General features: G+C 40.3%; 1 protein-coding gene across 1 annotated transcript; it reads right to left on the reverse strand.

Moving 5' to 3' along the window:
* Nucleotides 1-8,427: 8,427 nt before the first annotated feature.
* Nucleotides 8,428-12,174, reverse strand: LOC133317543 (LRR receptor-like serine/threonine-protein kinase RGI2). The gene is made up of 2 exons (XM_061519408.1): nt 9,177-12,174; nt 8,428-8,933 (listed from the first exon to the last, which is right to left on the reverse strand). Exons 1-2 carry the CDS (start codon nt 12,172-12,174, stop codon nt 8,491-8,493), a joined length of 3,441 nt encoding a protein of 1,146 aa, XP_061375392.1. The 3' UTR covers nt 8,428-8,490.
* Between the last annotated feature and the right edge of the window lie 991 nt (nt 12,175-13,165).

Below are 13,165 nucleotides of genomic sequence, written 5' to 3' on the forward strand. Positions count from 1 at the left end.
AGCTTTCCATAGAGACCAATATTGTGTGAATTGGACATGTATAACTCTAGTTAGAGGTGAAATACTAAGAATTGGTGAAACCTTCTGAGCTTTGGCGCACATCACGCCATTTTGCTCGAAAGCTTCTGTTTCGTGGCGCAAATCGCGCCGGAGTTGGCGCAAATCGCGCCGGGATCACCAGCTGGCGCACCTGGCGCCAACCTTGGCGCCTCCAGCGCCATTTCGACGGGGAGCTTCTGTTTCGTTGGCGCCCGCCGCGCCACAGCTGGCGCCGGTCGCGCCGGGATCGGCAGGATTCACGCGCTCGTTTCGTAGAAAACCCATAACTTGGGCTACAGTGCTCCGATTTGAGCACGGTTTGAACCCACGCGTAGCTAACGAAGAGATCTAAAATATAGTAGAAGTTGGGAAATAAACAAGAAGTAAATTAATGGTTTAAAATTGGAATAAGAACATGATGTTAAGCTTGGTTTATCTGATTCCGCAAGGTAATATGGTTATGATCACGCAATTGGATATTTTAAATTCGGCGTCGTTTTAAAAAGAAAAATTTATCCGGATTTTTAATTGAGCCAATGTGATTGTAACTGCGCTTAATATCATAATGCGATGTTAACAAATCGGTTCTAGAACGGGATGTTACAATCATCTTCCATATCATCTGCAGAAATGGATACTCAATAGTGTAGGAACTGCAAGCATTACATACCCACTAGAACTATTGCACTGCATGAAGCTTATTGTAGCAGGCATAATGTTGTCTGTCAGCATGTAGGCTGTGGAGTTGCTCTTAGGATCGAGGAGTCCAAGAATCACATTCACTGTTAAAGGTGAGGTCAAGTTTACGCATTAGCTAGCAGCTAACTACCAAATTTACGGTACCATTACCATATTTTTTCATTTACATTCTAATGCTCTGTATATTAAAATATTCCATTGTATTATTCATCTCTATCTTCTAGCACCCTCTTCCTTGTGCTTTTACCATCATGGTGAGGATAATCCAGTTGCTTTGCTTCCCTCCTCGGCCATGTTGTTGAGGCATCTTCGGTTCTCTTCTTTTGCTGATAGACTTGAGACTGCTATGAATAGTGTCATTTTAGAGTGCAAGTACAGGACAAAAGATCTTGGCGGAAACAGCACTACCCAGGAGATTGTTGATGCTGTCATTGCCAACCTTGACTAAATGGGTGTTCATTTATCATTTTTAAGTCTTGTTGACCAGCCTTCATTTACCATGGTGGTGGTGAATTGTAATGAAAATGGGTGGTGTTGGTGGGGACCTATATTGGAGAGAAGAAGAAGAAAAAAAAAGTAAGGTACCAAACGACGTCGTTTTTTAACCAGATGGATTCCTCCATGGTTACTCAGCAATTTAACGGTACACGTCAGAGACGTTAGTAATGGCGTTAGAGCCCCACTAACAGAAGGACTAACGTGGGCCTAATTTGTAAAATTTAGGGACCACAATGTCCTTTTTTTATTGCTAGGGACCAAAAAGGGCTTCGTGGATATTGTTAGGGACCAAAAAAGGTATTTACTCTTAATATATTGATGAATATGAAGTTATGTTTATCATTTTGATTTGCATGATGAATTGGTGAAGTGAATGTGGGATGTAGGTGCCACATTGTAACAGCCCCAAACCCTGTAGCATGATATTGTCCGCTTTGCCCCGCGCACAAGCACCGTCGAGCTCACGGTTTTGTTTCTTGGGACACCCCACAAAAGGCCTCACACTAGAAGAGGTATCCACACCCTTATAAGGCATGCTTCGTTCCCCTCTCCAACCGATGTGGGACATTACATCCTCCCCCACTGGGAATACAGCGTCCCCGCTGTACACACCGGTCCAGGGCCAGGCTCTGATACCATATGTAACAGCCCCAAACCCTGTAGCATGATATTGTCCGCTTTGCCCCGCGCACAAGCACCGTCGAGCTCACGGTTTTGTTTCTTGGGACACCCCACAAATGGCCTCGCACTAGAAGAGGTATCCACACCCTTATAAGGCATGCTTCGTTCCCCTCTCCAACCGATGTGGGACATTACATCCTCCCCCACTGGGAATACAGCGTCCCCGCTGTACACACCGGTCCAGGGCCAGGCTCTGATACCAAATGTAACAGCCCCAAACCCTGTAGCATGATATTGTCCGCTTTGCCCCGCGCACAAGCACCGTCGAGCTCACGGTTCTGTTTCTTGGGACACCCCACAAAAGGCCTCACACTAGAAGAGGTATTCACACCCTTATAAGGCATGCTTCGTTCCCCTCTCCAACCGATGTGGGACATTACATCCTCCCCCACTGGGAATACAGCGTCCCCGCTGTACACACCGGTCCAGGGCCAGGCTCTGATACCATATGTAACAGCCCCAAACCCTGTAGCATGATATTGTCCGCTTTGCCCCGCGCACAAGCACCGTCGAGCTCACGGTTTTGTTTCTTGGGACACCCCACAAAAGGCCTCGCACTAGAAGAGGTATCCACACCCTTATAAGGCATGCTTCGTTCCCCTCTCCAACCGATGTGGGACATTACATCCTCCCCCACTGGGAATACAGCGTCCCCGCTGTACACACCGGTCCAGGGCCAGGCTCTGATACCATATGTAACAGCCCCAAACCCTGTAGCATGATATTGTCCGCTTTTCCCCGCGCACAAGCACCGTCGAGCTCACGGTTTTGTTTCTTGGGACACCCCACAAAAGGCCTCGCACTAGAAGAGGTATCCACACCCTTATAAGGCATGCTTCGTTCCCCTCTCCAACCGATGTGGGACATTACATCCTCCCCCACTGGGAATACAGCGTCCCCGCTGTACACACCGGTCCAGGGCCAGGCTCTGATACCAAATGTAACAGCCCCAAACCCTGTAGCATGATATTGTCCGCTTTGCCCCGCGCACAAGCACCGTCGAGCTCACGGTTCTGTTTCTTGGGACACTCCACAAAAGGCCTCACACTAGAAGAGGTATCCACACCCTTATAAGGCATGCTTCGTTCCCCTCTCCAACCGATGTGGGACATTACATCCTCCCCCACTGGGAATACAGCGTCCCCGCTGTACGCACCGGTCCAGGGCCAGGCTCTGATACCATATGTAACAGCCCCAAACCCTGTAGCATGATATTGTCCGCTTTGCCCCGCGCACAAGCACCGTCGAGCTCACGGTTTTGTTTCTTGGGACACCCCACAAAAGGCCTCGCACTAGAAGAGGTATCCACACCCTTATAAGGCATGCTTCGTTCCCCTCTCCAACCGATGTGGGACATTACACACATGGTGTGTGACCATGGTCGGTCTTTCCTTATAAATTAGGTGTTATGACCCACGAGAATAAAGGGAAAATGAAACTTCCACAAGAGAATAACCAAAAACAGGGGAGACCAAGCCTGCCCCAAGTGGAGAGCGCTCGAGCACTGATTTGCGCGCTCCAGCGCGTTATGTACGTGAAATAAAGTGAAATTCTCTGCCTTTGGGTGCTCAAGCGCCCAGTAGGGCGCTCAAGCGCGCTGAAAAACCTGAAAATGGCCAAATTCGCTACCTCTGGGCGCTCAAGCGCCCAGTTGAGCGCTCGAGGGCGCATCCCGGAAATAGCATGAACATAGTTTAGTAAAATTGGCATAACTTGAGCTGTAGAGCTTCGAATTGAGCGCAGTTTGAACCCATGAGAAGCTAATGGAGAGATCTATAATATAGTGGAAGATAAGGACCATATAAGAAGAATAAAATTCCTTGAGTAATAAAAGGTGAAGATGTTTAGTGTGGAATATCATTAAAAATGATTTTTTAAGCCTTGTTGATCTAAAATGACTACTTGGCATACTGGGGTATCAACGTATGGTCTAAATAAAATCACATCAAGTGGTCCACTCATAGTTTAAGTTATGATTTCAGTTTTTGGAATTGTTTTAATTACGAAATTATTTCTAAACGAAAATATTTCTTAACAAAAAGAAAAAGTTATCTGTATTATAATTCAATTGTTGTGAGTGTAACTGTGCTTAATGCCATACATAGTGTTAACAAACTGGTTCTAGAACGTCGGTTCTAGAATGACGTGTTACACAATGACTAAACTGGTAGTGTCAAATCCTTAGCTTGGGCAATGTTCACGTACCGATTGCGAATTTGAATTCATTTTGATGGCAACACAAAAAATGATTATGACCTTTTAGAAAATTGGAAGATAAGGAGAGGGAGAGTGAACTGTAAGATTATGACCATTATAGTAGAGAACTATATGGATGGCCACAATGGTGTCACGTGGCAAAGTCCCATTTGGTTCACACGTACCTTGTGTGCAACTAATTGCGCAGTGGTACGTGTGTAACTCATATTATCTTGAAACGTGGCAATTGCACACTAGTTATGCTCACAACTGATTGCATTTGTTAAGTAAAATATTTAAAAATAACATTAATCCTATAATTATTTTTTAAAATGCAGTTATATGAATATTTTCCCGATAAAGTAGTTCCAAAACATTATTGAGGTATATATCAGTAATGCATATGTCTAAGAATAAACACTTTCGAGAGAGATAAATGACAGATTTTAAAAACAAAAAAAAAGTGAATGACTTAAAGAAAATGACTAATATGGATCAAAGGGTGTTAAACGAATCAGGAGTTTTTGGCCCGGCTCGTGAAGGTCTGGGTTTACATATTTAAAATTGGTTGTTGAAACTATGCTTAGTCTTGTATAAAAACTCGTTTAATAAAAGGCCTTAGACTCCAATTCAAAAGCCCAGCCTTAGAGCCTTTCAGCTTGGCCTAGTATACTAACTTTTTTTTTTTTTTTATATTTTTTACACTACTCATAATAGTTCTCTCTCTCTCTCTCTCCTCAACCCATTTTATTGGTTAAACAAACTTTTTGAATGATTTTGTTCTATATTATGTTTTTTTGGATATATATTGAATTTATGAATATTTATGGAATTATTAGTATTGGTGATCATATATTTTGTTTGGATAAATTTTTGTTGTCGTATTTTTTTTTTACATGCTAAATTAGGCTTTTATTTTTTGTAAATAAATCATGCCGCAAGTGTAACACCCCGTTCTAGAACCGGTTTGTTAACATCGCATTATGATATTAAGCGCAGTTATAATCACATGGGTTCAATTAAAATCCGGTTAAATTTTTCATTTCAAAACATGCCAAATTTATAATGCCCAATTGCGTGATCATAACCATATTACTTTGCGGAATCAGATAAACCAAGCTTAACATCATGTTCTTATTCCATTTTTAAACCATTAATTTACTTCTTATTTATTTCCCAACTTCTACTATATTGTAGATTTCTTCGTTAGCTACGCGTGGTTTCAAACCGCTCCTCATTTGGAGCTCTGTAGCTCAAGTTATGACAATTTTACTAACTCGGGTGTATGCTGAAAAACTACGCGGGCAGGGCGCTTAAGCGCGCTCCAGGGCGCTTAAGCGCCCACAGACAGAGGGAATTTACATTTTTTAGCCACCAAGGGCGCTTAAGCTCGCTCCAGGGCGCTTAAGCGCGCTACCTGGGCGCTTAAGCCCCCATTTTGGGCGCTAAAGCCCCAGGCGGCAGAAAGCTTTTGGTCTTCACAGGTGCATCAGGGCGCTTAAGCCCCCTCATGGGCGCTTAAGCCCCCAGAGCAGGCTTAAGCCTCCATTTGCAGGCTTAAGCCCCCTCTTCTGGGCAATTTCCTATACTCATATTTTTCATCTATCTTCCTTGGGGAATCAATCTTACACATTTTACAACCTATTTAACAAGCTTGCGATATCCTTATATCATTGTTTAACTCTCATCCTCTCATCATTGATTTAACAGAAATTGGGCAGCATAACCTTTGTTTTCTCAACGTTTCCCAACTTAGCACAAGGTACCTAATTGACTTTCCAGCTCAACATATCCAATACATAAAAATACATTCATGCATTTAACTTACAGTAAGCATCATACACAAATATCTTCATTACTTACAATATTATATCATGTCTTAATTACAAATCTCATATACATGCCAAAGGACTTAGCTACAAAATGAACATGATCAAAGCAAGTAACCATGTATCAGATACCCATTACTACTACAATGATCATGCACTAAGTCCTCCAAAATACATCATGTGGCATCAAAATATACATATAGCAATGCTAAATGGCATGCAACTCAACATGTCCAGCTATCAGGTACAGTCTACTCACGCTTCTTGCCTCGATCAACCTCACCTCTATCAGTACCTGAAATGATGCCCCACAACACGGGGTGAGATATACGAATATATCACAGTAAACCAGAGGTCCTTGGAGATCACTCCACCCTAAGGTTCACTTTGATGTACACATAATCATAATAGCTTAACACATTCTTATCCACAAGCATCACATGGACTTCCAAGAGAGATCCACTATGGGCTGTTTCTCTTAGGCTCTTACCACATGGAGATCCACATAGGGCTGTTTCCAAGGGAAGTCCTTTCCTCAATCTATTCCAAGAGAGATCCTCAAAGGGCTGTTTCTCTTAGGCTCTTACCACATGGAGATCCACCTAGGGCTGTTTCCAAGGGAAGTCCTTTCCTCAATCTAGGAACCTCCAAGAGGGATCCACATAGGGCTGTTCCTCTTAGGCTCTAACCACATGGAGATCCACATAGAGCTGTTTCCAAGGGAAGTTCCTACCAATCATCCTCATCATAATACTATCACTCATAACCTCAATCACAATCCTCAACCATTACCTCATTCATTATTGCTACTTCTATAATCATTCCTCAATTACTCTTAAACAATCAAACATCAACCAATAATCATCAATCAATCATAACATGTATCAATGCATGAATCAATGCATGAGCATACAATTACAATCATAATTACATATCACATCTCATAAACCATTTCTCCTCAACGGAGTATGGTGGAACACTCAATGGGATCAACCACAAGGTCCAAAGGTTTACCTTGCTCTTGAGCTTTCCTCAATTGCACACAACCCCAAGGGTTGGTCACTCCACTTGGTCCTCTTGCCTCAATCCTATCAACACAAGGAATACAATCAAACAATGCTAACAATGCAAGGAAATCCATAGTTCCAAGCCTAGATTTCTCAAAACAACAAAGCATACTAAAATAACACTATAAACTCATTTCTACCGATTAAATGTCATTCCTAGCATTTTTCACAACATACTCTAAGCCTCATTCTTCCTTGAACATAGCCAATCTACTCAACATTTCATAAAAACCCTAAAACACTATTCATTAAACCCTAACCATGAAATTTTCCAAGAAAACAAGGTTCAAGGGTTAGAATCTTACCACCAATGGTCACACAACCAAGGATTGATGGCACCTCAAGCTTCAATGAAGGTTGAAGCTCTCAAACACCTCAATTTCTCCAAAGGGCCTAATTTTTGAGGGGCAATATCTCACCACACAAAGCTCCCCACTAAGAACTAAGCTAGGATTAATGATGAGGGCGAGATTCTAAGTGATTTAGGCTTTTGAATCGCTCCAATCGGTTGAGAATAGCTCTCTCTCTCTTCCTCCCTTCCTTCTCCCTCCTTTCTCCTTCTTCTCCTTTCCCCTTCTTTTCTTTCTGTCGACGGTTTCTTGGGGGGGGGGGGGGGTTGGGTTTCTTTCTTGTTTTATCACTTAACATAAGTTAAGTGGTAACATGTGGGTATTAGTTCATCTATCTATTCAACTCCATTAATTACCAAACTTTACCCAAAAGTCTGGAATATTATTCTAGGAATATTTATATTTTTATTTTTATATTTTGGGCATTTTCGCCAGTATCCATTTATACCCCTTAATTTCCACTGAGTACACTTTTTAACTCCAAAGTGACTCAAATTCATTTAATTAAGCCCTATACTTAATTTTACTCACTAAAACATGCTTGATTATTTAATTAAAATTAATCAATTAAATGCTTAAGTTTGGGGTATTATAGCAAGCTAATAATTATATTCATAACAAATAATAGATTAAACCAGATTGACATATTCAAATACAAACTTAACCTTTTAAGACCAAAGTCTGACGCTATTCGACCCGTTAACACCCCTACGTCAAACTAAAGGATTTATAAAGGTGTTCCGGAGAAAATCTCCAACCTTCATCTTCTCTTTGAGCTTTCATTTTAGAATTTTGTTGACTATTAATTAAGTTTGATTTAAATACTTTAAAACCCTTATAATGCCAAGTTTTTTCTTGAGCTAACAGTAGATTATAATGGTTGATATGTCCTTTTAGATACAGAATAATAAAATGGTAATATGATGAACAAAGGTAACTTAAATGCTCACTATTATTAAAACTTCATCCTTACACACAAAGAAACCATAACTGTGAAGCTGAAGCATTGACAATAGGATAGAAACCATTCTTGATAAGGAAATCTTAGTAGCCTAGCCACATTGCTGTTATTGACTATTTCAAAGTTACTTTAGTATTGGAGGAAGATGGGGAGAGTAATGCAGATTCAGATTAGTGCTGCTGCTGCTTATTGGGCATGCATGTTTCATCTTTGCCATTTTCTTCACCAAAATGATTACTTTCTTGTTGATGATTTACAGAAGATCCATCAAGAGGCATGTCAACTTTCATATATTCCTCTCTTTCCTGCTTAATTTCTTTCATCATTGCTACAACATCTTTCATGGTTGGCCTGTCATCTGGGCTTGAGTTTACACAAAGCAAAGCCACACCTAAGGTCTGCAACATTTCCTCAATTTCAGATTCTGGCCTAGCTCTTAAGCTTTCATCAAGCACTTCAACTCCACCTCTTTTCTGTCTTACCCAATCAACAATATGGAGTCCATCTGGTATTGTTGGATCAATTGGTTGCTTCCCTGTTAGTACTTCTAATACAACAATACCATAGCTGTAAACATCACTTTTCTCTGTTATCTTCATCATATAACCATACTCTACAATCCCAACATGCAGATAAAGTATTAATGAATATATGTTAGTATGTAACTCTGAGAGAATGCACATTAAGAAAAAAAAGTTATATAAAATACAAAAAGCATGTGAAACATTTATTCAAATACACATACATTTGTTTTTGTTCTTGTTGATTACGGGGACAGGCTATCCCTAATGATATTATGAGTGATGAAAGTAAAACAAAATAATAAAATTTGAAGTTTTGGACTAATAGTACTAACCTGGAGCTATGTAACCATAGGAACCAGCTAGTGTACTAGAAGATCGTGCAAAATCTCCATCATCAACAAGTTTTGCAAGCCCAAAATCAGCAATGTATGGTTCAAATTCAGGGCCTATGAGGATGTTGTTGGCCTTAATGTCCCTATGAACAATGGAAGGAGCACAATCATGGTGTAAATAAGCCAAACCTTGAGCTGCTCCTAGTATTATTCGAAATCTGATGTCCCATTCCAAGCAGTTGCCACTTCGTTCATGAAGTAGACTTCCTAGACTCCCATTTGGCATATAATCATACATAAGCAATCTTGTGTTTCTGTTCCAACAGCAACCCAAGAACCTTACAATGTTCTTGTGGCGAATTGAACCAAGAGTTTTTACCTCAGCTGAAAATGAATCACGAACTCCTCCATTAACTGCTAATTTCTCATTTTGATTGTCATTTTGACTACCATATCTTGCAGCTATTGTTGTTGGCCATAGCCTTTTCACAGCAATGACATCTCCATTTTCCATTTCGGCGCGATAAACTATCCCTGAACACCCCTTTCCAATCACATTTGATTCCACCAAACACTTTAAAACTTGCTCCACACAGAAGTTTACCTTTTGGAATGGGGTGAACTGCCAAGGCCATGAATCTTTTCCCATCTCAGAATCATTGTCATCTCGAATCATTTTCCTTGCTCGAAAAACCGTAACAACTCCAAAGATTGACATAGCAATAGTCAAGGCACTGAGCAATCCAATGGCCAGTTTGATTATCTCTGACCTCTTAGAATTAGTTTCATTTAGCATTTTTGTCATTGCAGCATTGCTAACAAAACATGCATCATGGCCATTAGGACACAAACCTTGATTTCCTGCCAAATCTGTTGCTGATAGTTGATGGAATAACTTGGTGTCTGGTAGATAACCAGTGAATTTGTTGTAGGAAACATTTAGAGAAACAAGATTTTCAAGCCCTGAAAATACCATCAAGTCACCTTCAAGCATGTTGTATGAAAGGTCTAGAACAGACAGCTTGTTCAAAGCAGAAACCTCTGGTGGGATTACCCCAGATAATGCATTATGACTCAAATTTAGAGCAATATCAAGTGCTTCAATTTGAAACAGTTCTGGTGGGATGCTCCCTGAGAATATGTTGCTGCTAAGGTCTAGCAGTTGAAGACCTGAACATTTCCCAAGTGAGGAGGGAATTGATGCAGAGAAAGAGTTTTTGCTTAGGATGACTCTAAGAAGTGAAGTGAGTTGGCCAATACTCATTGGAACCACACCAGAAAAGTTATTGAGAGAAACATCCAAGACCTCTAGCCTTGTAAGAGAAGATAAATAACTAGGCAAAACACCAGAAAGGGAGTTATTGCTTAGATTCAGCATTTGCAGCTCTTTACAGTTTCCAATCTCAAGTGGTAGTGACCCACTAAGATGATTTTCAGACAGATCAAGGAAACTAAGGTTATTGAGGAAACCAATTTCTCTTGGTATCTCCCCATTGATTCTGTTGTTTACAAGCCGTAGTCTAATTAGAGAACTGCAGTTACCAATCTCAGGAGGAATGGGGCCAGAAATATCATTAGAGATTAGTAGAAGCTTTGTTAAATTTTGAAGCTTAAACAGGTCTGAGGGTAAGCTATCAGTGAGTGCATTGTATGACAAATCAAGAGCCTCAAGGCTTCTACAACCTCCCATTGCTGATGGAATGCCACCTTCAAGTTTGTTCTGCCATGCAAAAAAGACTGTTAGCTTTGTCAACCTTCCAAGCTCAGGTGGAATTGAACCTGATAGCTGATTTGTATCTAACTGTAACTGCACAAGGTTAGTAAGATTGGAAAGAGCAGGTGGTATTGAACCAGATATGTTATTGTTACTTAGCATAAGCTCTTCAAGATTTGAGAGTTGCCCCAAACTTTGAGGTATTCTACCAAACAAAGAATTTAAGGAGGCATCAAAAATCTTCAAGCTCCTGCAGTTGCCAATCTCCTCAGGTATACTACCAGCAAAATTGTTTTGCCACAACAGCATCTTTTCCAGCTTCTGAAGCTTACCTAGCTCTTTTGGCAGTGAACCAGATAGATCATTCTCATACAAAAACAAATTCACAAGCTCTGAACAGTTGCCTATTTCAGGAGGAATCTCACCAGAGAGCATAGTACTATAAATAGACATGGTCTGAAGCATGCTTAGCTTACCCAGTGATGCAGGCATTGAACCAGAAATTTTAGTATCAGCAAGACCCAACACTGTCAAATTCCTACAATCCCCAAGCTCATCTGGAATCTTCCCCACAATACCCTTGTTTCCTCCTGCTCTTACAACCTCCAGATTTGAAAGCTTTCCCAGCTCAACAGGAAGATCCCCACTAAGGTTGTTGTCAAAAATGTCAAGGTTCTTAAGATTAGCACAATCACCAAGTTCCCTTGGAATTGGACCAGTTAGCTGGTTAGAGTTCAAGCTCAAGTCTTGGAGCTTTTTGAGCTTCCCTATACTTGAAGGAATGTTACCCTCAAGACTATTTGAGCTAAGGTCAATGATTGTAAGCTCATTGCAATTCCCAATGTCAGGTGAGATAGCCCCAGAGAGGTTAGTTCCAGAAATGACAAGCTTTTGAAGGAAGGGAAAGGAAGAGATATTGGAAGGAAAAGGAAGGGCTAACTCAACTCCTTGAATGTTTATCTCAGTAACAAGGCTTTCTGAAGAGCATTTGATGTATGACCATTTGCAAGGAGTAGAGTCCAAAGGGTTCCAGTTAGAAAAAGCTGAAGGAACTTCGGAGGAGCTATGCATCCATGAAAGCAAAGCACCAACTTCATCATTGGAAGCAAAGGAAAGAGGTGAAGCAAGAAGTGTAAAGAGGAGAACATGCAGAACATGGTGAAGATGGTAGTGATGATAGTGATGGTTTGTGAGGGAAGCTTGCCTCGGCATTTGGTGGTGGTTGTGGTTGTTCAAGGCCTGCCTCGGCATTGACATTGGCAATTGCCTCAAAAACTCAGCCATAAGCATATCAACTCTTTGTTTTGCATTGGTTCTCTCTCTTTTTTTCTCTCACTATCTGGGGGTGTCTGTCACCATAGAAGCTAGGCTTACTATTATTATACTTGCTTTGAAATGAAGCAAGAAAAGGAGACAATAGATTTTTTTAAGATTTTGGAGTGAGAACCAGCACCACCTCCTCTGCCTCGGGGTTCTGTTCTTTTTGCCATATATTTTTTGCAGCATTGAATTTTGCATGCCTTGTTTGACACTAAAACTAGCTCACACCCCATGTGTTTTTGCATTGTTTTCCTCAAACTTAGTCACTACTATGGTCTGCACCATTTCTATATTTGTGTTGATAACCGAGCTACCTCTTTAATTTCAAAGAGTGGTTGCATCACTTTCTGGCATTTTGCTCCTTGTTTTTTGAGTTTCATTCAAAGCAGATTCCCCCCCAGCACTTTGAAGATCATTAGAATTGCTTTGTAAGCATCTGGGTCAATATAAATAAATTGTTCATTGTATCCAAAAAAAAATTAAAAAAAAAATTGTTCACGGAAGCATATTTAAATATTTTGCAGGTTTCATACTATAGGATAGTTTTCGTTCTAAGTTATTTAATCTTTTAATAACCTAAACTATAGCTTCGTCTCCTAGGATAATCCTTTTTTAGCTTAGCAAACTTAAATTAGGTAACTAGATTTATGAAAATAAAAAAAAATAAAAAAAAACTTTCTACAAGTACCTTCAAAGGGAAAAGTGTGTCATTTTAAGGAATGATGTAAAGTTGTGTCATTTTAAGAGAGAGAAAGAGATAGATAAAGAAGGAGATACAATTGACAAAAAAAATAAAAGTGTTGGTCTCACCTCTTTGTGAGAGTGAAATGATATAAGTTGTGTCATTTAAAATGATAAACACTTTTACCATGTTAAAATCATAACACAAACTATATCATAAATAAAGTACAGAAAAAAAATGAAAAAAAAAATAGTTACACATCACAGTTATGTA

This window comes from Gastrolobium bilobum, unplaced genomic scaffold (assembly GCF_033153095.1).
Source record: "Gastrolobium bilobum isolate Gb01-03AN ecotype WA unplaced genomic scaffold, APGP_CSIRO_Gbil_v1 utg10529, whole genome shotgun sequence".
Lineage (NCBI taxonomy): Eukaryota > Viridiplantae > Streptophyta > Magnoliopsida > Fabales > Fabaceae > Gastrolobium > Gastrolobium bilobum.

Excerpts from the sequence above, each read along its gene's own strand:
- LOC133317543 (XM_061519408.1), bottom strand. The coding sequence starts at position 12,174 with ATGGCTGAGTTTTTGAGGCAATTGCCAATGTCAATGCCGAGGCAGGCC. Across the intron at positions 8,934-9,176 it reads CTATGGTTACATAGCTCCAG|AGTATGGTTATATGATGAAG; the intron begins GTTAGTACTATT and ends TTGGGATTGTAG.